At 42.8% G+C, this 27500-nt stretch overlaps 2 protein-coding genes across 3 annotated transcripts in view; both read right to left on the minus strand.

The window, feature by feature from the left end:
- The window catches only part of ppp4r3b (protein phosphatase 4, regulatory subunit 3B), a 39694-nt gene extending 27894 nt beyond the window's left edge, over window positions 1-11800 (minus strand). For both annotated transcript variants that reach the window (XM_079842493.1, XM_079842492.1), the window contains exons 1-4: window positions 11165-11800; window positions 11021-11076; window positions 9816-9914; window positions 1692-2315 (exon numbers count right to left, since the gene is read on the minus strand). In XM_079842493.1, coding sequence (XP_079698619.1) covers window positions 1692-2315; window positions 9816-9914; window positions 11021-11076; window positions 11165-11306 — 921 coding nt within the window. In that variant the 5' untranslated portion in view covers window positions 11307-11800. The remainder of the gene's footprint in view (window positions 1-1691; window positions 2316-9815; window positions 9915-11020; window positions 11077-11164) is intronic.
- Window positions 11801-20013: 8213 nt separating this feature from the next.
- The window catches only part of pnpt1 (polyribonucleotide nucleotidyltransferase 1), a 20998-nt gene continuing 13511 nt past the window's right edge, over window positions 20014-27500 (minus strand). Inside the window, exons 17-28 of the mRNA XM_079841981.1 lie at window positions 26539-26628; window positions 26376-26429; window positions 26055-26164; window positions 25912-25983; window positions 24452-24515; window positions 24292-24375; window positions 24096-24179; window positions 22301-22407; window positions 21327-21382; window positions 21176-21254; window positions 20418-20465; window positions 20014-20225 (exon numbers count right to left, since the gene is read on the minus strand). Coding sequence (XP_079698107.1) covers window positions 20076-20225; window positions 20418-20465; window positions 21176-21254; window positions 21327-21382; window positions 22301-22407; window positions 24096-24179; window positions 24292-24375; window positions 24452-24515; window positions 25912-25983; window positions 26055-26164; window positions 26376-26429; window positions 26539-26628 — 998 coding nt within the window. The 3' untranslated portion in view covers window positions 20014-20075. The remainder of the gene's footprint in view (window positions 20226-20417; window positions 20466-21175; window positions 21255-21326; window positions 21383-22300; window positions 22408-24095; window positions 24180-24291; window positions 24376-24451; window positions 24516-25911; window positions 25984-26054; window positions 26165-26375; window positions 26430-26538; window positions 26629-27500) is intronic.

Genomic DNA, 27500 nt, shown 5'->3' on the forward strand with positions numbered 1-27500 from the left:
AAACGCAAACCGAAAATGAATGTCACCCGCCCCTCCCATCCGCACGCAAGCGCTTCGGTTTCACTCACGGTGGAGCGGTTATCACGCGACGCGTCTGCCTATCACAGATGAAGCATGTCAGCGGTAGGAGAACCAATAGAGACGCATCAGCTGAACTACACATTGCCAGAAGCGGCAATCCCAGGGTTTTTCCTGCATTGAAAATTTTTTGGCGGCCGCCAAAGCCTTATTTGATGAGTTATTGTGATTTATGAGTGTAGAATAGATGACTGTTGCACGTGTGATATGGCAGTGTTAAATGAGTGAAAGAGAACGAGCAGAGCTCCTCCCCCGCGCGACCGCTCTCTCTGTCTGTCGAGGTCTTCTCATATTTCACATATTAATCAAAATCAAAAGGTCGGAAGACCGAATCCATGTTGCACGTGCCGCATTCGGATATTTTTTTTCCTTGAATTCCCGCTGGGTGTGAACTGCGCTCAAAAAACATTGACTCTTCTCTGACCAGCTGACATAAACATAAGTTTCAATAAACGGGAAAACATTATATTCTGTTATGAAGTGTATTCTGTATTGACAAATCTTTCGCGATGTTCTAACAGACGGAATTCGCACACAATGCGTCTGCTAATGTCCGATTCGCGAACCAATGACTCCTTTGAATCGAATCATTTTAGCGACTGGTTAGAACAACTGATGCGTCCAACACTGAACGAACGAATCAGTATATTCATTTACTCAGAACACCTCTGAAACGAGAACACAAGTGTGCTTAAACAATTTAGCAAGAGTGAATAGTAAGAATTAGTTTAATCATCCAGTCATTTAGCTTATTTATGTTGACAATGTGCAGTGAAATATAATTTAGTGTAGACTGGAGTTAGGTGAGACCAGAACAAAGTTGTTAGCTAGCTGATAATTTTACAAAATTGTATATGGTAGAAAATTAGGCTATATGTAAATTATGTAATGCTACTTTTTAATATTGATATGATTATACCAAAACAATTATCAGTAAATAGTGTAAAAAATGAGGATCAAAAGAAACAAACATCAAGGTAGAGATCATACATAATATCAGATGTCAAAATAAGATAAGCAAAAATTACAAACGGTTTCTTTGCATTTATTTTAAAGTCAGTATTGCGCTCACAGATCACGTAGGTAGAGTACTTTTTCACTGTGTGTGTGGATGACCATGTCTGTCAGCCACCACCGAAGACCATTTTTGACCCAGGAAAAACCCTGAATCCCCTCGACTACTGGCGCGCTTTCCACTTTTTTTACGCTCTCGCGGCGGCGGTGTGAACGCACAGATAATGAGAACCATTCTGTGATATTGTGTGCAGTTATTCAGATAATTGTAAACATCAAACTTTGGTATTATTTATATGTATTGTTAAGAACGTTTTAGGTTTCGTTATGTAACTTAATAAAAGTTTGCTTATTTTATTAGTTCGTGATTTTTTTTTCCATTTCAGATCCATTAAATTCAAGCAATTTATATATAAAGAAGCCATTAAAAGAAGCCATTTACGGCTTCAGTTTCGGTTTTCGGCCAAGTGCATCCTACATTTTTGGTTTCGGCCCAGAATTTTCATTTCGGTGCATCACTAATTGTTATTATTATCGACACGCACAAACAGGAGAACCGCTTTCACTCTGAGCAGCCGTCCACAGGAAGTGTTACGCACCTGCAGCATGCTGACGATCTCCACCTTATTGAAGAAGATGAAGGAGGACAGCGTGGACAGGAAGTTCTCCTCGAAGACGGAGGGCGTGGGCAGGATGATGTCCTGGATGTACTGCACGCGGTAGGTCTGGTGGATCTTCTGCCTCAGCTCGGAGTCCGTGATGGGGATGACCTCTTTGAACTTGGCGGTCTTGGTGAGGAAGTCGCGGTGCCGCTTGGGCTGCAGCAGGGCGGGGTCGTACTCCAGACAGCCCACCACGTCCATGATGCAGTCGTCGGAGAACAGCACCTCGAACAGCGTGGCCTTGTTGAGGAAGAGCACGCCGCGCAGGATCTCGTACAGGTGGTGCAGGCCCTCGCGGTGCTCCGAGTCCTCGCAGGTGTGGAACAGCTGGAGCAGCTTGCGGATGTAGCCCGTGCCCACCAGGGCCAGCGCCAGCTTCTCCCGCCGGATGGGCGAGGACAGGACCGACGTCACCAGCTCCGCGATCTCCTCCAGCCGCTCCGGCTCGCAGGGCGGCAGCTCCACCAGCTGAGCCGTCTCCGGCATATCATCGAAACGCTCCTCCTCGGACTCATCTATGGGGTCCTGCGTGATCTCCACTGACGGGTCTTTGCCCTGCACCTGCACACACAAGAGGGACACTACATTACTCAACTAAATATCCAAAGAAATCTAAACTAAATTAACCATATAAACTAAATTACTGATCTAAAGCCCACACTGTCACTGTATGATAATTGAAATGAACTGATGACATCAGCGTTTTCTCCAGAATGGCTGAATAAAATTATGCTGCATTATTTTCCTGTGTAACACTGTAAAGCTGCTGTGAAACAATCTACATTGTTAAAAGCGCTATATAAATAAAGTTGACTTGACTTGACAAGAGCCCAGGGTCACATGACCTCAGCCGAGCCAGAACAACTACAGTCATCCCATGCATATGTTGAAGAAAAAACACAGAAGATGATATTTGTGGGTAATGAAACATTTAAAGGGATAGTTCACACAAAAATGTAAATTCTGTCATTAATGACTGACCCTCAAGTCATCCGAGGTGTGTGTGACATTCTTCTTTCAGACGAATAAAAGTTATATTACAAAAGTCCAGGCTAATCCAAGCTTTAGAATTTGATTCATAGTTGCTCTGTCCATAAAAAGTGCATCTGTCCGTCATATAACTGCTCCACGCGGCTCTGGGGTGTTAAAGGGTTAGTTCACCCAAAACTGTAAATTGTGTCATTAATGACTGAGCCTCATGTGGTTGGACACCCGTCAGACCTCCGTTCATCTTCAGACACAAATGAAGATATTTTAGTGTAAATCTGATGCTCTGAAAGGCCTCCATTGGCTCAACTTTACACTCTCAAGACCCTTAAAAGACACTAAAGACTAAAGTTACAAAGTCCATCTCACTACAGCGGCTCTACAATAACTTTATGAAGACGAGAATAGTTTCTGTGCGCAAAAAAACCCTAAATAACGACTTATATAGTGATGACGATTTCAAAACACGGCCTCATGAAGCTTCGAAGCGTTATGAATCAGTGAGTCGATTCAGCAGTTCAGAGCGTTATGAATCAGTGAGTCAATTCATGATTCGGATCGCGTGTCAAACCGCCAAACCACTGAATCGACTCACTGATTCATAACGCTCTGAACCGCTGAATCGACTCACTGATTCATAACGCTCTGAAACGCTGAATCGACTCACTGATTCATAACGCTCTGACCGCTGAATCGACTCACTGATTCATAACGCTCTGACCGCTGAATCGACTCACTGATTCATAACGCTCTGAACCGCTGAATCGACTCACTGATTCATAACGCTCCGAACCGCTGAATCGACGCCGTCGATCGACGTCGACGCCATCTGAATTGATGCCGTGTTTTGAAATCGGTCATCACTATATAAGTCGTTATTTAGGGTTTTTTTGCGCACAGAAACTATTCTCGTCTTCATAAAGTTATTGTAGAGCCGCTGTAGTGAGATGGACTTTGTAACTTTAGTCTTTAGTAGGGATGCACCGATATGAACATTTTGGCCGATACCGATAACCGATAATTCTTAATATTTGAAAGCCGATAACCGATATATTGGCCGATAAATCTAAATACAAATTTTAATAAACTCTGAGAGCCTGATTACAAAAACAAAAGGCTCACCATTAAAAGCCATGTCCCAAACACTTCAACATAAATCAAACCTATACACTACAGTAGCCTATTTGAACCAGTGTGAGATTCCTTACCTTTTCAAATTAATTTTACACTCCTATGGCCAACATTTTTTTTTTTAACACTTTACAATAAGGTTTAATTTTTGTTAGTATTAGTTAACCAACAATGAATGAACAATACTTCAACAGGATTTATTAATTTTAGTTCATGTTAATCTCAACATATTCAGACCCAAAGTTGTGTCTTTTAACATTAGGTATGAACTGTGAATGGACTGTTACAAAACACAAACATTTTATTACTAAAAGAAACAAAGGTTATTGCTCTCTGTTTGTTCATGATAGTTAATGCATTAATAAAATGAGACCTTATTTGTAAAATGTTACCAAAAATTATATTGTCTAAAAAATAAAAATAATATACCTAAATAATGCAAACAAGTAATTGAACAGCATTACTGAGGCTGCATAATAAAGAATCAGAATGCAAGTGCATGAAATAACCTCCGCACAGACGATAAAGAAATGGTTTTAATCAAACCATATTGTTGATGGAAATGATACGAGAACAATAAAAGTGCTAATTATAAAAAATAATGCTTCTGTGTTTTTGAAAAAAAAAATATGTTTAATATTACAGTAATAGTAAACATCTGTAATATTAGTCTAGTCTATTAGGAATAATGTTGCTGTTTGAGAGCGCGCTGAAGCTGGAGAGAATGAACGAACAACCATAAACTGAAGCGCTTAGAAGTTTAATTAACAACTAAACGCATCATATATGAGAACAATCAGATATTTATACAAAATAAATATAATATTACAACTTATATTAGCACAAAATCACGCATAGGTGAAGGGTTATAACTCCTGTGGATGCTCTTCCCCTGTTTGAGAGCGTGCTGAAACTGAAGATGATCACCGGTACAGTGAAGCACTGCGGGTTATTGACTTAACCAAACACATCCTATATGACTTTAATCAGATGTTTATACTACAAAAACGTAATATTACGACTTACATATGCTTAAAATGACGCGAATGCACAAGCGAACTTGACTGTGCTGGTCAGAATGCGTTGTTGACGCTTCCCACAACAGCGCGCTGAAAAACAACTAAGCCCAGAGAATTCACTACGTTTTAGAACAGAAATATTCTCATTGCAGTGTTATGTATAGGACAGTCCCAGTAGTTATTAATGCTGTGCATTTCTGTTTGAAATGCGCGCGCCGGTACAATGAAGTGCTTTACTGCATCGTTAATTAACTCAACCAAACGCATCCGATATGGGATTATATACACAAAATAATAAATATAATATTACAACTTACAATGGCACAAAAGGCTGTGAATGCACAAGCGAACTTGACTGTGCTCGTCATGAAGGTGTAACTCCGTGGGCGCGCTCTTCCCTCAACAAACGCGCTGAAACACAACGCTCTTTTACAGCCTATTCTATTCTCATTATCATTTTATGTAGATTATAGAAGACTTGCGCTGCACATGTTGCACATAACTGTATTTTCCTTTTCGAAGTGATTCCAAACATATTTAGAGCAATTCAAACCCATCATGGTGGACAGCGCGTCCGTCTCAGCTGAAGGAAATAAAACATTATCTATCGGCTTGACTATATCGGTCAAATTTTCTTATTGGACCGATAACGATAACATCAAAAATAATCATTTATCGGCCGATAACGATATGTTGCCGATATATCGTGCATCCCTAGTCTTTAGTGTCTTTTAAGAGTCTTGAGAGTGTAAAGTTGAGCCAATGGAGGCCTTTCAGAGCATCAGATTTACACTAAAATATCTTCATTTGTGTCTGAAGATGAACGGAGGTCTGACGGGTGTCCAACCACATGAGGCTCAGCCATTAATGACACAATCTACAGTTTTGGCTGAACTAACCCTTTAATAAAGGCCTTCTGAAGCGAATCGACGCGTTTGTGTAAGAAAAATATCCATATTTAAAACTTTATCAAGTAAACTTTCGGCCTCCGCCTTCCCTGTTCAATTTCTGGAAGTGTGTAAAGTTCCCCTGCGGATGGAAAGACTAACGCTCAGCTCATGACGTCACACACACATCTGGAGTTTCACTTTCAACATTCAACACTTTTCCACAGAAGGCGGAGGCCGAAACTATACTTGATAAAGTTATAAATATGGATATTTTTCTTACACAAACGCATTGATTCGCTTCAGAAGGCCTTTATTAACACCCCAGAGCCGCTGGAGCAGTTATATGACGCACAGATGCACTTTTAATGGACTTCAAAAACAGAGCAACTATGAATCCAGTTCTAAAGCTTGGATTAGCCTGGACTTCTGTAATATAACTCTATTATATTCGTCTGAGAGAAGAATGTCACACACACCTCGGATGACTTGAGGGTGAGTAAATTATGGGCTAATTTGCATTTTTGGGTGAACTATCCCTTTAACACTTGCACTTCATCATAGCTCAATCCCACCAGGATTTCACTATATATATATAATTTTTGTGATAATTTCCAAAAACGTGCGACAAAGTTGCAAGTTTTTTTTGTCATAATTAGGACGCCACATTTCCCATGTCATTATGTTAGATGCGCAATAGTCACACATGGCAGTAAAACAAACACAATGCATGAATCTTGTTTGGCATTATAGAAAAGGCTGGTCCAGTGTGTGCTATAGCTTTAATAACATCGCTTGGTGGGAAATATGGCCAAAATGTAAACCACAACTGCTTAATATAGGTCAGGGGTTTTCAAACTGGGGTCCCCAGGAAATTTCAGAGAATAAAAAGACAAAGCAAAAATGGTTAGTCTACCATTAACATTTCCTAAATGTTTCTCTCCTTTCTTGCCGTATACACTTTCCAGAATTGTATATGTTTGCTTTGTGTCTTTCTAGTGTGTTTTTCTCACTCTAGTGCCCTTTATCTCGCTCACTGGGGTTCTTAACGCAGCACATGAGCTGCTTGCATACATTTATTGTGAAAGTTGCTTTTTCAAATAATTTTTAATTGAAAATGTTCTTCTTCAGGTTTATACATCCAACATTAAGTACAACCACTTTAAGTTTGGAAACACTGTTGTATTTATAATGCCACACCTCCTATTTTTTGGTCATATTTCCCACCCTGAGCGATGTTATTAAAAGTTCATCTTTAATTTATACAGTCAAATATGCAGTTATTTTACATTTCATCAATTTCGGTCCCTGAAAACTAATGTTAGACGTTCCTGAGAAAGGAAGCATCTTCCTTTTGATTAGTATCTTTGCTCAATAGTATTTATTTAAGCTGCTGCTTGTATTTAAATGATTTGGTTCTTATTATTTTCTTTGTGTCTTATTTGACAGTAGTCCTATGAAAATGTTCAAAGGGTGCCATGACTGAAACAAGGTTTCCATTAAATACCACACTTAATCGTGAATAACAGAAGTGCTTTCATATAGAAATAACATTCAGAAACTGTAGGCTACTGAAACTAAATTAAAGATCAATAAATATATACTGAAACAAAAAAAATAGTGTTTCCCACAGATTAGAAACCAATTTGTGGTGGGGGGGGGGGGGGGATCTGGGGTTGGTGATTGGCTCAATTATCGATTTCGATCTTGATTCAGTATCAGTTCATGTTTATAGCCTACTGTACATATAAAGACACATAAGTTTGCCTTTTTAGCTCCATTTTAAACTTGTCTTGTAAATTATATTTGCTTGTATTAATATTCACTTGTGTGTGCTTGTATAAGTGTCATTAAAAATATTAGGATGCAAGTTATTTCACATTTAAAGAAATCTAGTGTTTGATCATGTCTAAATATGTATTCAAATGCAAAACCTAAAAATAAGTAAGCAGTTATGATCTGCAAAACTTTGAGCAACTATATTTATTAAAGAGCCATACAGTCATCTATAGTGGGTAAACCATGGCTTTACAAATGGACATTATTCTTCTTCCAGCCACAAAATGACTCTAATTTGCCTCTTTGCATTGGAATTCTCTATTTTAACCTCAATTAATACACTAATTGTAATATAAATAAGAAAAATATTTTAATTCATTAAGTGGTCATTAATGGACCTTGATTATTGCACAAATAGTAGGCCTATTTATTACCAAAAGATCTCAAAATCTTCAATAAATGCATGTGTGGGAAACGCTGCATTTATTGATTATGACTGATTTTGTTTGACATGCACAGCAGGGGCCGATGGGACATTTAGTAGATTTAGGCTTCAACTAAGTTTAATGGTGCAACGCAAAAATATTTAGTAGTGCCCCATTTGCATCAACACTGACAGGAAAGCTGTCCGTTCCTTTATTCGTACAGGTGAGAAGCACCCGGGGACATTATAGGGATCCGTTGTGTCTAATATATTAAGTTTTGCTGTGTAAAGTCTATGTCTTTGAATGAAAGTGCGCAGTGAACTCCTGATGCTGGCGCCGGCTGGTCCTGTCTGACAAAATGGCGTCGTAAACAGAATGGGTCACATGACCTCTGGAGCTCTAATGAGCCTGATTTCTCAAAATCAGTGTGTGTGTGCTTATCCTGGGTACCATGACAACAGTGCGGCTGCTGACGGCACACACACACACACACACTCACAGGAACACACACAGTAACGGCCGAGCTCACGGTTTCTCTCTCTCTGCCTCTGAACACTTTCATATATGCGTATTGTGTGATACTCTCTTATTATTTGTGTAATGTTTTAGCCTGGTCGCCATTCACTGCCATTATAAGAAGGACACAGGGCATTAGAGCAACTGCAGGCGAGGAAAAGATGGCTTTATTTTCATTTGAGGGTGAACTAATCCCTTTAAAGGATTAGTTCACTTTTAAATAAACTTTTGCTGATGATTTACTCACCCCCATGTCATCAGAGATGTCCATGTCTTTCTTTCTGCAGTCGAAAAGAAATGAAGGTTTTGGATGAAAACAGTCCAGGATATTTCTCCATATAATGGACTCCAATGGGCTCCAAACGGTTCAAGGTCCAAATGACAGTTTCAGTGCAGCTTTAAACGACCCCAGATGATGAATAAGGGTCTTATCTAGCCAAACCATCAGCTTCTGAGAGAAACCCAGCAGTATTTATGCTATTATTTGACCTCTTATCAGACGAACGTGATCATCTCTGAGCTCAGACATAACTTCCGCTTAGTGAGGTCAAAATACGAGCGTGGTCATAGATGTTTACGTAGATGCGCTTGCACGGATCAGTTAAATGAGGCATCTACGTAAACATCTATGACCACGCTTGTATTTTGACCTCACTAAGCGGAAGTTATGTCTGAGCTCAGAGATGATCACGCTCGTCTGATAAGAGGTAAAATAATATCATAAATACTGCTGGGTTTCTCTCAGAAGCTGATGGTTTGTCTAGATAAGACCCTTATTCATCGTCTGGTATCGTTTAAAGCTGCACTGAAACTGTCATTTGGACCTTGAACCGTTTGGAGTCCATTGAAGTCCATTATATGGAGAACAATCCTGGAATGTTTTCATCCAAAAACTTAATTTCTTTTCGACTGCAGAAATAAAGACATGGACATCTTGGATGACATGGGGGTGAGTAAACTATCAGCAAAAGATTATTTAAAAGTGAACTAATCCTTTAACTGTTCAAGCAGGTGTTTGAAAAATAAACAGGTCCGTCAACCGGATAAAACAACTCTGGAAAGAAAAGGATGGATGACAGGAGGATTGGTGGAGTCTGAATCACATTCACTTGATAGGGATGCACTTCAAAACCATTCACTGCCATTATAAAGCTTGGAAGAGTCAGGACTTTATTAATATAACTGTGTTCGTCTGAGAGATGACTGTCACACACACCGAGGATGAGCAAATCATGGGTGATCTATCCCTTTAAGGCTAAAGAGTACATGCTTTTAGGAGTCTGCGGATTGGGACGTGTTCAGATTCATCAAACCAACCTGACAGATCTTCTCCCAGATTTCGTCACAGCCGGCTTTCTCCTGGAAACTCAGAGCCAGGTCGTAGTTCTCCGCTTCAGACCAGACGATGAGCGTGTCCTGAGGAGGCAAGAGTTCAGGGTTCAGGAGGGGTTAAACACTTAAAGGGTCAGTTCACCCAAAACTGTAAATTGTGTGATTAATGACTGAGCCTCATGTGGTTGGACACCCGTCAGACCTCCGTTCATCTTCAGACACAAATGAAGATATTTTAGTGTAAATCTGATGCTCTGAAAGGCCTCCATTGGCTCAACTTTACACTCTCAAGACCCTTAAAAGACACTAAAGACTAAAGTTACAAAGTCCATCTCACTACAGCGGCTCTACAATAACTTTATGAAGACGAGAATAGTTTCTGTGCGCAAAAAAACCCTAAATAACGACTTATATAGTGATGACGATTTCAAAACAAGGCCTCATGAAGCTTCGAAGCGTTATGAATCAGTGAGTCGATTCAGCGGTTCAGAGCGTTATGAATCAGTGAGTCGATTCAGCAGTTCAGAGCGTTATGAATCAGTGAGTAGATTCAGCGGTTCAGAGCGTTATGAATCAGTGAGTAGATTCAGCAGTTCAGAGCGTCATGAATCAGTGAGTCGAATCATGATTCGGATCGCGTGACAAACCGCTGAAATCACGTGACTTTGGTGATCCAAACCGCTGATTCGACTCACTGATTCATAACACTCTGAACTGCTGAATCGACTCACTGATTCATAACTCTCTGAACCGCTGAATCGACTCACTGATTCATAACGCTTCGAAGCTTCATGAGGCCGTGTTTTGAAATCGTCATCACTATATAAGTCGTTATTTAGGGTTTTTTTGCGCACAGAAACTATTCTCGTCTTCATAAAGTTATTGTAGAGCCGCTGTAGTGAGATGGACTTTGTAACTTTAGTCTTTAGTGTCTTTTAAGGGTCTTGAGAGTGTAAAGTTGAGCCAATGGAGGCCTTTCAGAGCATCAGATTTACACTAAAATATCTTCATTTGTGTCTGAAGATGAACGGAGGTCTGACGGGTGTCCAACCACATGAGGCTCAGTCATTAATGACACAATTTACAGTTTTGGCTGAACTAACCCTTTAAAGACTTAAACAGTATTCAGAAACATCACTTTGACCAGATAAAACACCACACTGAGCTGAATAATGACACTATTGATGTACCTGCTGTTTCTGATACGCGGTGCTGGTGTTGATCTTGGACTCCAGCAGCAGTGACCCTACACACACACACACACACACACACACACACATCAGATGAGCAGCTCGAGTCACGCGCTCGCGGGCACCCGGTGCTGGAGCTCTTACCGTCGGACTCCGCGGTAACCGTGAGGGATGTCTCCTTCTCGGTGTCCTCATAGGAGCAGGACACATGCCCCGTGCCCCGGTCCTCCCACTGCCGGTCCTCATTCAGCGTGTACAGCTTCACCCGCCGCCGGGTGTCACTCATCTTCCCCTCACTGACCCAAACACAGCTCTGCTAACCGACACTAGCAGCCCTGGCGCATATTTACCTCAGAAAACCTCGGGGAACTAGCACTGTCTGCCCTCGCATCCAGCCCGCCGGGAACCGGTCATCCTACCGCGCTAAACCAGCCGGACGGTACGAGTTACCTCACTAACCCACGCAAACCTCTGGAAATCAGTCGCCGAACGGCTTTATCGAGGTTTATTTAGATCTGACCGCTCGGTTTAATCTCTCCGATCATTCATCTTAAGCTCACAAAATCAGTTTACCTGAAGAATGAGCCAAACCTTTCAGCCTCACGGCCCTCAGACCCTCGCGTGAACGGTCTACCGTATCGTGTAACTGTGTTCGGCTCCAGTTGCGACGCCGAATTAGCATTAATCGGGTCGGATCGTTTAAATGTTTACGTGAATGTTCGTCTATCCGCCGATCGTCGCCATCTTGTGTGTCTTTCACTTCATCGTCGCTCATCTGATGGCGCGGGGTTTCCGCACACGGGCTACGGAAGCCGCGGCAGGACACGCTCACGCGCAGCCGTACAGCGGTCGCCATGGTTACCACAGCGACCGTTGCTTCCCAAAACAGATGTTTTTGGGTTAATTTAGGGACTTTTCCCCTCAATATTATTAGTTTATATGTCGCAGTTCTGACCTTTTCTCTCAATTCTGAGTTCACACCTCACGTCAATCCTCGACATTTAGAATTTCCCCCTGAATGTTGTTTATATCGCTTTTTCTCACTCAAAATTGCAAGAAACATTTTTGAGATAAAGTTAAAGTCGCAATTACCTTTTTAATTGTGGCAGACAAAGGCTTCCACAGTGTTCAGTTTAAATACAACACTCTATGAATTATGGTCTGCCACAACAAAGATGATAAATCTGTTCTAAATGTTGAAGAATAGCAGATTTTTGTCCAGCTGATGAACGATAAACAATGACAGCCAATCAGAATTCATCCTGCTATAAAGTGTCCATGACATGGACAGTTATTGTGTTTTTATGGAATATTGCAGTGTTTATTGTAAATGATTTATCATTACTGTGTTAATAATCATTAATCCGAATAACTTAATCTCTTCTCTGATGACGAGGGCGGGGCCACCTGTCACTCACATGAGATCCACCACTTGCAAATCACAACCATCCAATCAGGACAAAATCAAGCCCCGCCCTACATTTGTTCTTGTTCCTGAAGCGCTTCACTCAGAAATACAGTATCATGACAAATCTGATCTCCCCAAAACTGTACTTTGATTATCCTAATATACGCACGATATTCATTTAAAACACGCAGAGCTTTACTATATAATGCGTACGAAAACACGTGAGTGCATAATAAAACCAACTGAACGTAATTTCTTACACTCGATAAACTCTTAAATAGTAATAATAATATTAAGTGAATAATTGAACATCATAGTTTTATTTATAACTGAAACATTTGGATATTTAACAGATAATTAAAGATGATTGAGAATATATGTAGGTGAGTGCAACTTATCTGTATGCTATGCTAGTATATAAGCTAACGGATACAGACATAATGGTCATTATAAAGTAGTTGAAACAGAATTCATAACATGATTTTGTAGGAATTGTAATTAGGCGGTAAAGAGAGTACTTATCAATAACAATTAGAACCAATGGGATCCTAAAGGAGACCTGGGGCACGTTCAAGGTTGCAACGTTTTGCTACGGTTTCGGGTTGAACGCCATGTTTCCTGGAAATGGTGTGGAATGGGATTGAGATGCGTTTTCTCTTGTTCGCAACCATTGAAGAAATTATAAGACGTGATTGTCGTAAGAGTTTTATAGTAAAAATATAGATATCAACATGATGATGATGTAGTTGTTTATATTTTTAGCTTCATTGCAAGGCACGTTTATTTATATACCACATTTCATACACAACGGTAATGAAGTGCTTTACATAAAAATGAGAAAGAAAATACAAGGTATTAAAAAAGTAAGAACTAGAAATAAAGTGATTTAAATTAGAATTGATTACCAGGAGATGAAGTAAATTAAATGTGATGGGATGTTGTCTTTTATTCTGGATGGCAAGGGCAGTGACTGCATCGAGTATTAAACATGATTTCATCAGGTTCTGAAAATTCTTGAAAAAGAACACAAATGTCCTTCTCAGCTGCCGTAGTTCAACTCCTGCGTCATCAGAGCCGAGTGTTCAGCACCGCTTCCGTTTAAAACATCGCAGACCTGATGTCGAGTGGGACCCAATTCGTCACTACATCAGCCCAATATGGCCGACTTTAGCCCACTCCTTCCCTTCCAGTAGAGTATGGCTCTGTACAGTGGGTCCAGTGTTGGGTAACACATTACAAGTAACTTGAGTTATGTAATCAGATTACTTTTTCAAGTAACTAGTAAAGTAACGCATTACTATTCAAATTCCCAACAAAATATCTGAGTTAGTGTTTCACATGTGTTTGACTGACGCCTGTGGCCATGTTGAGAGAAACCGAGAGGGGCTGAGGCGTGTGTGTGTGTGTGTGTGTGTACACGTGTTATTATAGACTAAATATGAATATTTCCTCATCTCACTTGCACAGTAAAGATTCAGAACTCCTCAAAATGAATAACAATCAGTCAAATGCTAAATCAGACTACAATGCAAACCTCCAATAATTAAATGTTAAATGAAACCAATATCTATATGCATTTAATCTACCTTTAATGACCAATGTCCTGCTGCTGACCTTCAATGAGTCAGTTAAACCATGACATTACTACAAACATTACTAGATTTGTATTGGTAAAACTTTTTTCTCCTGCGTTCTGTTCTTCCATTATCCAGAATGGAGCAGCGCCCTCTAGTGATCATACAGGAATTAGCATTTTTACCCCAGCCTGAAGGCCTGTACACACCGGGACGAATATCGCGCGCGCTTATCGCCAGCGTTTTTCGTGCCGTTTTTCGGCGCGTCTTGAGTGTTCACACCCAAGCGATTTTCACTGGCGCTGCGCCGAGTGAACGTGCACATTCAGTCGATGCGCTCCCGGTACACAAGATGGTGCTGCGGCACTTTAAGCCTCTGACACTCGCTTGTCACACAGAAGGAGAAGAGAGACAGTATTTACGTGCTTGCCAAAACCATAGACATATTATGTATATGGACAAAACCATTCACACACTTTTTGCTAACTGGCAAGCAGCATTAGCAGTTCATCTTCTTCTTTGTCTACTTACTACTTCTTCGTCGTATCAATGTGTGCTCGGCAAGACCGTTTTGTGCTCGAGCGCCACCAAGTCGTGTTTTACTGTCACTTCAGCAGCTCCAGGCACGTGAACAAAAGCGCTGATCTCATTGGTCGGCCAGTTTTTTACGCGCCGCGTCAAAATAAAAAAACGAACCCGAGGCGTTTTTTTTTAAATGACGCTTTTACGCCTGGCGTTTTACGCGTCGGTGTGAACACTCACATTGGCGCCCATTGTTTAGTCACGAGGTGTTAAACGTCGGCGATAAACGCGCGCGAAAATCGTCCCGGTGTGAACAGGCCTTGAGGCTTATTATTTCAATTTTGGTATGAAGAGTACGGTGACGCATTGCTGCCACATACACATCATTTTTTCCACTCAATTATGTCATAATAACGAGATCTTGTGTCGTTAAAACAACATATTTTTCTCATTAAAACTACATATATTTTCTCCTAATAAGGACATGTGTTGTATTGTGATGCGTGTATATGTCTGTATCCACATTAGAGAATTCATATAGACAAATATTCAGCGAATGGATTAAAACCAGAAAGCAGCTAGTTTCAGCCTTAGGCTACTCAAAGGCCACGGAAACATGGCCAGTGGGTTCGTTACACACATCAATTCATTCCCGGCGTTCCTGGTTTGCTTCTTATTTATCAGCTAAATAAACAGGTAATTAGTTGATGAAGCCAAAAATTCACGAAATTCACTTTAAACAAAGCCTTTCTATAAAACAAAACTCAATAAAAATCATGTCTGACCCCACTCCATGTCTCTTTCAAAAACCCCTTATGATGACAAAAAAAAAGTAGGACCGTGACGTCGCCCGGTACGGCGCAGCCGGGGCCCCACCCTGGAGCCAGGCCTGGGGTTGGGGCTTGTATGCGAGTGCCTGGTGGCCGGGCCTTCCCCCACGGGGTCCGGCCGGGCTCAGCCCAAAGGAGCGACGTGAGGACACCTTCCCGTGGGCCCACCACTCACAGGAGGGACCGTAAGGGGCCGGTGCGAAGAAGATGAAGGCAGGAGCCTAGACAACCCGATCCCTGAACACGGAAACTGGCTCTTGGGACATGGAATGTCACCTCACTGGCGGGGAAGGAGCCTGAGATTGTGCGTGAGGTTGAGAGGTTCCGACTAGAGATAGTCGGAATCACCTCTACGCACGGCTTGGGCTCTGGAACCACACTCCTCGAGAGAGGATGGAATCTTCACCACTCCGGAGTTGCCCATGGTGAGAGGCGGCGGGCTGGTGTGGGTTTGCTTATAGCCCCCCAGCTCTGCCCCCATGTGTTGGAGTTTACCCCGGTGAACGAAAGGGTCGTTTCCCTGCGGCTTCGGCTCAGGGATAGGTCTCTCACTGTTGTTTGTGCCTACGGGCCGAACGGCAGTGCAGAGTACCCGGCCTTCTTGGTGTCCCTGGGAGGGGTGCTGGAAATTGCTCCGACTTGGGGACTCCGTCGTTCTACTGGGGGACTTCAACGCCCACGTGGGCAATGACAGTGAAACCTGGAGGGGCGTGATTGGGAGGAACGGCCCCCCTGATCTGAACCCGAGCTGTGTTCTGTTATTGGATTTCTGTGCTAGTCACGGTTTGTCCATAACGAACACCATGTTCAGGCATAAGAGTGTCCATCAGTGCACGTGGCACCAGGACACCCTAGGCCGGAGGTCGATGATCGACTTTGTGTTCGTCTCATCGGATCTCCGGCCGTATGTCTTGGACACTCGGGTGAAGAGAGGGGCGGAGCTGTCAACTGATCACCACCTGGTGGTGAGTTGGAGCCGATGGCGGGGGAGGAAGCTGGACAGACCCGGCAGACCCAAACGTACTGTAAGGGTCTGCTGGGAACGTTTGGCTGAGTCTCCTGTCAGAGAGATCTTCAACTCCTGCCTCCGGCAGAGCTTCGACCGGATCCCGAGGGAGTCTGGAGATATTGAGTCCGAGTGGACCATGTTCTTCACCTCCATTGTCGCTGCGGCCGCTCGGAGCTGTGGCCGTAAGGTCTCCGGTGCCTGTCGAGGCGGCAATCCCCGAACCCGGTGGTGGATACCGGAAGTAAGGGATGCCGTCAAGCTGAAGAAGGAGTCCTATCGGGCCTGGATGGCTTGTGGGACTCCGGAGGCAGCTGACCGGTACCGGCAGGCCAAGCGGACTGCAGCCCGGGTGGTTGTGGAGGCAAAAACTCGGGCCTGGGAGGAGTTTGGTGAGGCCATGGAAAAGGACTATCGGCTGGCCTCGAAGAGATTCTGGCAAACTGTTCGACGCCTCAGGAGGGGGAAGCAGTGCCCTACCAACACTGTTCACAGTGGAGATGGGCACCTGTTGACCTCAACTGGGGATATCGTCGGACGGTGGAAGGAATACTTCGAGGATCTCCTCAATCCCGCCATCACGTCTTCCATTGAGGAAGCAGAGGCTGGGGACTCAGAGGGGGACTCGTCCATCACACGGGCTGAAGTCATCGAGGTGGTTAAAAAGCTCCTCCGTGGCAAGGCACCGGGGGTGGATGAGATCCGCCCTGAGTACCTCAAGTCTCTGGATGTTGTGGGGCTGTTCTTGGCTGACACGCCTCTGCAACATCGCGTGGCGGTCGGGGACAGTGCCTCTGGACTGGCAGACCGGGGTGGTGGTCCCTCTTTTCAAGAAGGGGGACCGGAGAGTGTGTTCCAACTATAGGGGGATCACACTTCTCAGCCTCCCCGGGAAAGTCTATGCCAGGGTACTGGAGAGGAGAATTCGGCCGATAGTAGAACCTCGGATGCAGGAGGAACAGTGTGGTTTTCGTCCGGGTCGTGGAGCACTGGACCAGCTCTATACCCTCTACAGGGTGCTGGAGGGTTCATGGGAGTTTGCCCAACCAGTCCACATGTGTTTTGTGGATTTGGAGAAGGCATTCGACTGTGTCCCTCGCGGCGTCCTGTGGAGGGTGCTCTGGGAGTATGGGGTCCGGGGTCCTTTGCTTAGGGCTGTCCGGTCCCTGTACGACCGAAGCAGGAGTTTGGTCCGCATTGCCGGCAGTAAGTCAGACTTGTTCCCGGTGCATGTTGGACTCCGGCAGGGCTGCCCTTTGTCGCCGGTTCTGTTCATAATTTTTATGGACAGAATTTCTAGGTGCAGCCAAGGGCCGGAGAGTGTCAGGTTTGGGGACCACACGGTTTCGTCTCTGCTTTTTGCGGATGATGTTGTCGTGTTGGCTTCCTCAGACCAGGACCTTCAGCATGCACTGGGACGGTCTGCAGCCGAGTGTGAAGCGGCTGGGATGAGGATCAGCACCTCCAAATCCGAGGCCATGGTCCTCAGTCGGAAAAGGGTGGCTTGCCCACTTCAGGTTGGTGGAGAGTTCCTGCCTCAAGTGGAGGAGTTCAGGTATCTTGGGGTCTTGTTCACGAGTGAGGGGAGGATGGAACGGGAGATTGACAGACGGATCGGTGCAGCTTCTGCATAATGCGGTCGATGTACCGGTCTGTTGTGGTGAAGAAAGAGCTAAGCTGTAAGGCGAAGCTCTCGATTTACCGGTCAATCTACGTTCCTACTCTCACCGATGGTCATGAGCTGTGGGTCATGACCAAAAGGACAAGATCCCGGATACAGGCGGCCGAAATGAGCTTTCTCCGCAGGGTGGCTGGGCGCTCCCTTAGAGATCGGGTGAGAAGCTCAGTCACTCGGGAGGAACTCAGAGTAGAGCCGCTGCTCCTCCACATCGAGAGGGGTCAGCTGAGGTGGCTCGGGCATCTGTTCCGGATGCCTCCTGAACGCCTTCCCAGGGAAGACCTAGGACACGCTGGAGGGATTAAGTCTTCCGGCTGGCCTGGGAACGCCTCAGGGTTTCCCCGGAAGAGCTGGAGGAAGTGTCTAGGGAGAGGGAAGTCTGAGCATCTCTGCTTAGACTGCTGCCCCCACGACCCGGCCCCGGATAAAGCGGAAGAAAATGGATGGATGGAAATATGAACTGAATTTAGAAATGCTTTTGAAATCAAAAACTTTGCGTTTATTAACAAAAAGATTTTTTGAATGTAGACAGCGTTTGGAGTGCATGCAAAATAATCTGTTCCCTGGATCCAGAGCCTGTGTTGTTATTGTGAGTTTACACAAATAAAAGTAGACGGTTTATAGTTTACAATTATGTCTTGAACTGATCTGAATGGCTAAAAATGACGGAGTATTGTGAGTTGTTTCCTGTCATAAAGGAAAAAATGCGCAGCCGCTTTTGTCAGACAGAGGGTTAAAGAATATATAGCATATTTAGTTTCATAGTTAGGCTATATGTGAAAATATTAGCCTATTATATTATTATATTTTAAAATATCATGTTGATTATGGAAAGTGAGCAGCATAAGACGCGCAATATGTCTGGAGACATGGAGTGGGGTCAGGCATGATTTTGTTTTATAGAAAAGCTTTCTTTAAAGAGAATTTAGTTCACTTTAAAGAGAATTTTTGGTTTCATCAACTAATTGCCTGTTCATTTAATAAATAAGAAGCTAAATAAGCTCTAATGTGTATACAGACAGCCTATATACACCACTATACAACACGTCCTTATTAGGAGAAAATGCATGTCGTTTTAACGAGAAAAGATGTTGTTAAAACAGCATATCTCGTTATTACAACCTAATTGAGTGGAAAAAATGATATGCATGTGGCAGCAATGCGTCACCGTAGAAGAGGTCTTCACATTTGCACAAAAATAGAACTTTTTTGTTATAAAAAAACAAAACAAGCCCAGCCCAGGGGAGAAAAAGTATTGCAAGAGTAACGTAACCCATTACTTTTCTTAAAAAGTAACTTTCCCCAACACCCAGAGGTGAACTGCCCCCCCGCGCACCCAGAAAAGACTTGCATGATGATTTTAAAGTGAACATTTAAAGTGTGTGCTGAGAATAAACAGTGGACTCTAATATAGTTATCATTATAATTAATGTTCTTAGTGTAAACGCCCCTTTAGTTCCCAAAAATATCCAATGGAAACTAATATTCTACATTTGCGGTGACGAGATTTATGATGTATTATTTCACTAACTGTGCTTTAGGGCACAACATAGGGAGCGAGAAGTCAAACTATCATTACGTTTCTGGATATTTAATGATAATGTATAGACTGACCATGAGCTGGAGGAGTGTTAAATGATGAATAATGTACTTCACTGTTGACCCACACCTGAGCTCACCTGAGCCGTGTCCCACATCACCACGACCACACCCAATCAGTTTAAGATGAGAGTTCTGCAGGTGAAGACGTCTAATATAAAGTGTGTGAGCCTTTCTCCTCATGACATGTGATCTTGATCTTTCCTTCTTGCGTCTTTCCACGAGCTCTGGACTGCATGAACATGTACAATGACAGACAAACACAGTGTGTGTGTGTGTGTGTGTGTGTGTGTGTGAGAGAGGACAGACATGAACACCTTCACATGTGTGTTTGAGGGTTTCACACCCTTTGAAAAGCAGAAGCTCAGGCAGTGTTTGTGAGGATAGTGTAAGTAATAAGAGCGTTTATTATAAAATATACAGATAGGAAAGTGTTGTCTAGGACTCTGGGATGTGGTCTGCGGACGCTCCTATAGAGATGCTGTGTCTGTCGCTCAGACTCCGGACCGCGGCGGCCGCTGGAGACTGAAGCACCTTCCGCGAGAGCCTCATCCGGCCATCCGTCGGGTCCCGGCCGAAGTACTTCACCTGAAAGAGCCACACGTTAACCAAGATCATCACTGAAAGAGCCACACGTTAACCAAGATCATCACTGAAAGAGCCACACGTTAATGAAGATCATCACTGAAAGAGCCACACGTTAATGAAGATCATCACTGAAAGAGCCACACGTTAACCAAGATCATCACTGAAAGAGAAGGACTGAGCTCCGGTCATCACCTGGATCTGCTGGCCCACCTCCAGTCCGAGAGCGCTGGGATGCTTGATCTGCAGACACACACACACACACACACACACACACACACACACACACACACACACACACACACACACACACACACACGTCCTTCAGAACACCAGCACAGGTGACAGCGGGTCACATGACCTCTGCGTTTACTACATCAGGGGTTTTCAAACTTTATGATGCCAAGGACCCCCAAATATGACTAACCTTTATGAGGGCCCGCCTTCCTAAAATCCATCTATTTTTATGTACGAAAAAACATTTAAACTGTAGATAAATAGTAAGTGTGACATTATAAATACAACATATTGTTTCCCAACTTAAATTGGCTATTAATGTTGGATGTATAAACCTGAAGAATAATATTTTCAATTAAAAAGTATTTGTATAAGCAACTTTTACAATAAATGTATGCAAGCAGCTTATACTGCGTTAAGAAAACTGCCTTACAACCCCAGTGAGCGAGATAAAGGGGACTAGTGAGAAAAACACACTAGAGATACACTCTAAAAAAAATGCTGGGTTAAAAAGGTCGACTTTATCCATTTTTGCTTTGTCTTTTTATTTTCTGAAATTTTCTGGGGACCCCTTAGAAGCTTCTGGAGGAGCCCGGTTTGAGACCCCTGTCCTACAGCACTGCAGCGGCTCTGGACATTCACAGAAGCTGACATGCGGATACACATCAGGACAGAATCGAACCCTGAGCTAGAGAAACGTGTGTGAATGTTCTGACCCGTTTGTGGTCCAGCTGTGAGTTGTGCAGGAGTACGGCGCTCATGTTGGGATACAGCTTCACCATCACACCAATGTCCCTGAAACACAGAATCAGCTTCAGCCAATGAGGAGCTGTGAGACTGAGACGCTGCGAGAGGAAGAGGCTCTACCTGATCTCGGTGATGGTGGCGGAGTAAACGGCTCCAAACTCCAGCTGCTGCTCCTGCTACACACACACACACACACACACACACACACACACAAGACCAGCGTCAGAGTCTCACAACACACACACACACACACACACACACACACACACACACATATGAGACCAGCGTCAGAGTCTCACAACACACACACACACACAAGACCAGCGTCAGAGTCTCACAACACACACACACACACACACACAAGACCAGCGTCAGAGTCTCACAACACACACACGAGAGGAGAATCTCACACACACACACACACACACACACACACACACGCACACACACACATACACACACGAGACCAGCGTCAGAGTCTCACAACACACACACACACACACACACACACACACACGAGACCAGCGTCAGAGTCTCACAACACACACACAAGAGGAGAATCTCACACACACACACACACACACACACACACACACGAGACCAGCGTCAGAGTCTCACAACACACACACACACACACACACACACACCCACATGAGACCAGCGTCAGAGTCTCACAACACACACACACACACACGAGACCAGCGTCAGAGTCCACAACACACACACACACACGAGACCAGCGTCAGAGTCCACAACAAACAGACAAGAGGAGAATCTCACACACACACACACACACACACACACACACACAAGAGAGGAGAATCACACACACACACACACACACACACGAGAGGAGAATCTCACAGACACACACACACACGAGAGGAGAATCTCACAGACACACACACACACACACACACACACACGAGAGGAGAATCTCTCTCTCACACACACACACACACACACACACACACACACGAGAGGAGAATCACACACACACGAGAGGAGAATCTCTCTCTCTCACACACACACACACACACACACACACACACACACACACACACACACACAGGGAGAATCAGCTGCACACATACGTCATCTTTGCAGATGTCCCGGATGAACTCCTGGGCTTCGCTCATGGCACTGGGAGTTGGAGCAAACACAGAGAACGTCTGCTCATCCACCTGACTGATCGTCACACCTGGCGGACACAAGAGCAGAGTTACACACACTCTCTGCTACTGATCGCAAGAGCAGAGTTACACACACTCTCTGCTACTGATCGCAAGAGCAGAGTTACACACACTCTCTGCTACTGATCGCAAGAGCAGAGTTACACACACTCTCTGCTACTGATCGCAAGAGCAGAGTTACACACACTCTCTGCTACTGATCGCAAGAGCAGAGTTACACACACTCTCTGCTACTGATCGCAAGAGCAGAGTTACACACACACTCTGCTACTGATCGCAAGAGCAGAGTTACACACACTCTCTGCTACTGATCGCAAGAGCAGAGTTACACACACTCTCTGCTACTGATCGCAAGAGCAGAGTTACACACACACTCTCTGCTACTGATCGCAAGAGCAGAGTTACACACACTCTCCGCTACTCATGTCACATCACATGTTAGCAACACAATCTTACATGACATTTTAGATAATATACTTCCAACTGAATCAGATTACTTTCAAATCATATCAGTTTACTTTTAGATTACTTTTAACCTTTCAGGATTACTTTTAGATTACTTTTGATCTAATCTGATTACTTTTAGATTACTTTTAACCTTTCAGGATTACTTTTAGATTACTTTTGATCTAATCTGATTACTTTTAGATTACTTTTAACCTTTCAGGATTACTTCTAGATTACTTTTGATCTAATCTGATTACTTTTAGATTACTTTTGATTTAATCTGATTACTTTTAGATTACTTTTGATTTAATCTGATTACTTTTAGATTACTTTTAACCTTTCAGGATTACTTTTAGATTACTTTTGATACAATCTGATTGCTTTTAGATTACTTTCGATCTAATCTGATTACTTTTAGAATACTTTTGATCTAATCTGATTACTTTTAGATTACTTTTGATCTAATCTGATTACTTTTAGATTACTTTTGATCTAATCTGATTACTTTTAGAATACTTTTGATCTAATCTGATTACTTTTAGAATACTTTTGATCTAATCTGATTACTTTTAGATTACTTATGATCTAATCCGATTACTTTTAGATTACTTTTAATTTAATCGAATTACTTTTAGATTACTTTTGAACTCACAGGATTACTTTTAGATTACTTTTGATCTAATCTGATTACTTTTAGATTACTTTTGATCTAATCTGATTACTTTACATTGCTTTTGACCTCACAGGATTATTTTAGATTACTTTGATTACTTTACCTCATTTAATCATATTTATTTGAATAGATAATCTTGTACCATACTGATAACTTTTTTTATATTTTAACCATTTACATATAAATCCCTGCATTGCTTGTAAATAAAAAATAACTATTTGTGCAATTTAATGTGCTTGAAAAACAAAAGACTTCCAGAGATATAATAATACATGGTTGAATGACTCACTGAGTGATGACAATAATGATAATAATAATAATTAAATTCTTAGTAACATATATCATTAAAATGTGTTTTTTTCAGGATAGAAAAGACAGAAAAAAGATGAATTAGGGAACATTAATAAATGTACTGCCATTGTGTGAATAATGTAATCAATCTGTAATCTGATGATGAGTATTTTACAGTGCATGAATCTGATGATGTAATGCAGATGACATCATCATCATCATCATCATCATCATCATCATCATCATCATCATCATCATCATCATCATCATCATCATCATCATCACCTGTCTGAGCCTGCAGTCTGCGCAGATTAAATCCTCCTGGGCCGACGAAGCGAGCTCGACTGGATAAAGGCACGCTGACGTTCTCTGAGGACAAGAGTTCACAGCAGGGTCAGGGTCAGGGTCAGGGTCAGGGTCAGGGTCAGGGTCAGAGAAGCACAAGCACACTGGAGGAACAGGAAGTGATGACGGATCATACCCACGACCGGCCCGTTCTCCTTCCTGGAGCTCCGGGGTTTGGAGATGCTCTTATTCATGATGCCTAGAATCTCTCTTTTGGCCACTGAAAGAGAAGGCAGGAAACGGCACGTCAAACACTCAGTGTGTGTGTCCCATGATGCTCGTGGGCCGAGGCGTACCTGTGGCCTGCTGTATGGCCTCCATCACGATCTTCAGAGGAAGTCCTGGGATTTTAACATCAGCCTGTGGGAAACACAGATGACGATCACATGATGGAGCATGAGAAACATCTGGAGTCTTAACTTAAGATCGAAAGTTCATTTCTGATTTTTCACAAATGTATATTACAGAAGCAACTCCTATTATAGGATTCCTACCCGATCTCACAAAATCAAATCTCATCTGAAGTTAGGAAATCTTAAACTACTCTATGGAGTTCTGTGATCTACTGGTAAATGTTGCACTGTACAGCGCTGATTTCAGGGAAAATACCTTCAAATTAATCTGATCACTGTAACATTACATTCATCCGAGGTGGATTCCTACCAACTGAATCAGATTACTTTTAGATTACTTTATACTGAACCAGATTACTTTTAATTTACTTTATACTGAACCAGATTACTTTTAGATTACATTCATCCGAATCGGATTACTACAGACTGAATCAGATTACTTTTAGATTATATTAATTTGAATTGGATTACTACTGACTGTATTGGATTACTTTTAGATTACTTTAGACTGAATCTGATTAATTTTAGATAACAGTCATCCAAATCAGATTACTACAGACTGAATCAGATTACTTTTAGATTACATTCACCGAATTGGATTACTTCTGACTGAATCAGATTACTTTTAGATTATATTAATTTGAATTGGATTACTACTGACTGTATTGGATTACTTTTAGATTACTTTAGACTGAATCGGATTACTTTTAGATTACAGTCATCCGAATCGGATTACTTCTGACTGAATCGATCACTTTAAGATGACTTTTGAACCAACCAAATTACTTTTAGATTACATTCATACGAATCTGATTACTACCAATTGAATCAGATTACTTTTAGATTACATTCATACGAATCTGATTACTACCAACTGAATCGGATTACTTTAAGATTACATTCATACGAATCTGATTACTACCAACTGAATCAGATTACTTTTAGATTACAGTCATCCGAATCGGATGACTTTCGACTGAATCTGATTATTTTTAGATGACTTTTGAACCAACCAAATTACTTTTAGATTACATTAATATGAATCGGATTACTACAGACAGAATTGGATAACTTTTAGATTACATTCCTCCGAATTGGATTACTACCAACTGAATCGGATTACTTTTAGATTACATTCCTCTGAATTGGATTACTACCTACTGAATCGGATTACTTTAGCCTGAATCGGATTACTTTAGCCTGAATTGGATTACTTTAGACTGAATTGGACATGGCTACTGTAATGAGATGGTTACGGTTTAGTCTGAAATGCGTTTAAAGTGAGGAAACCCTTGGGGCTATCCCAACAGCTGGAGCTCGGACTCCTCTGTGATAATAAGATAATGCCCTCACTGAGACTGAGAGTGTGTGTGTGTGTGTGTGTGTGTGTGTGACCCGTTCACCTGCAGAGCCGTGATGCCCTTGCTGCTGCCCGCCATCTTGAAGTCCATGTCTCCGTTGTAATCCTCGATTCCCTTCATTCACAAACAGAAGAGGATGAGCACAGCTCGGCTGAGGCTCTGAGAACACAAGCGGACAAACGTACCAGGATATCCGTCAGGAGTCTGTAGTCCTGGATCTCGGACGGCTTCTCCGGGCTGGCTCTGGAGATCAGGCCAATGGCCACGCCAGCCACAGCTGAGGACACGGGCACACCTGGACACACACCCAACACATGCTGGACCAATCACAACACTGCTCCAGCCGACCAAACACATGCTGGACCAATCACAACACTGCTCCAGCTGACCAAACACATGCTGGACCAATCACAACACTGCTCCAGCCGACCAAACACATGCTGGACCAATCACAACACTGCTCCAGCCGACCAATCAGCCGTAAGACTGATGTCACGTGATCATACCTGCGTCCATGAGCGCTAGACTCCCGCCACACACTGACGCCATGGAGGAGGATCCTGAGACACAGAGATAGACTCAGCACAGGCGGAGGGGAGTGTGTGTGTGTGTGTGTGTGTGTGTGTGTGTGTGTGTGTGTGTGTGTGTGTGTGTGTGTGTGAGCCGTACCGTTGGACTCCAGCACCTCAGACGTCACGCGGATGGTGAAGGGGAAGTCTGCAGGGATGACGGATCTCAGAGCTTTCTCCGCCAGCGCTCCTGAAGTCACACACACACACACACACACACACACACACACACACACACACACACACACACACACACACACACACACACACACACACACAGCTGAGACCCCGAGCAGGAGCAGCGCAGGGGCCAGGGGCCTCATTTATAAACGTTGCGTACGCACAAAAAAAGGATCCGCCGCTCTCTACGCAATAACTGGTATTTATAAAAAGCAAACTTGACGGGAAAATGTGCGGTTCTTCACACAAGCTCTGTTTGACAGACAGATAGACAGATAGATAGATAGATAGATAGATAGATAGACAGACAGACAGACAGACAGACAGACAGACAGACAGACAGACAGACAGACAGACAGACAGACAGACAGACAGAAGTGGATTTTTGAAGGGGCAAGTGAAAGAATTTTTCTAGACAGATTAAAACATCAATAACAAAAAACAACTAGGGAATCACCAAAATGCAATAATGATTCTGCATTAATTTAGTGTAAGTGGCAATCGATAGTGGATAATAATATATAGCCTAATGTATAATGTATAATAAACTAACAGTAATGTTGCGCTGTTGACGCTCACACAACAAATGAGCGCCGCTATAACGCCTCTCACAGCATCAGTGTGTGTTACTGAGTGATTCAGTGTTTGAAAGAGTCGTTTGTATCAAAGATTCAATGACCTGTCCATAAACGACTCCCTCATTCTTAAGTGACTCAGCCATTTGAACGAATCGACTCAATGACTCACTCATTAAAACGGTCACCTGCCGCCACCTACTGGTGCTTTACTTTCATGTTTAAACATTCTTTACAACTTTTCTTATTTGTATATTCAAAAAATATTTAAAACAATCTCATAATTTTTTTTTAAAGCAGTTGTAAT

This window comes from Gobio gobio, assembly GCF_949357685.1.
Source record: "Gobio gobio genome assembly, chromosome: 18".
NCBI lineage: Eukaryota > Metazoa > Chordata > Actinopteri > Cypriniformes > Gobionidae > Gobio > Gobio gobio.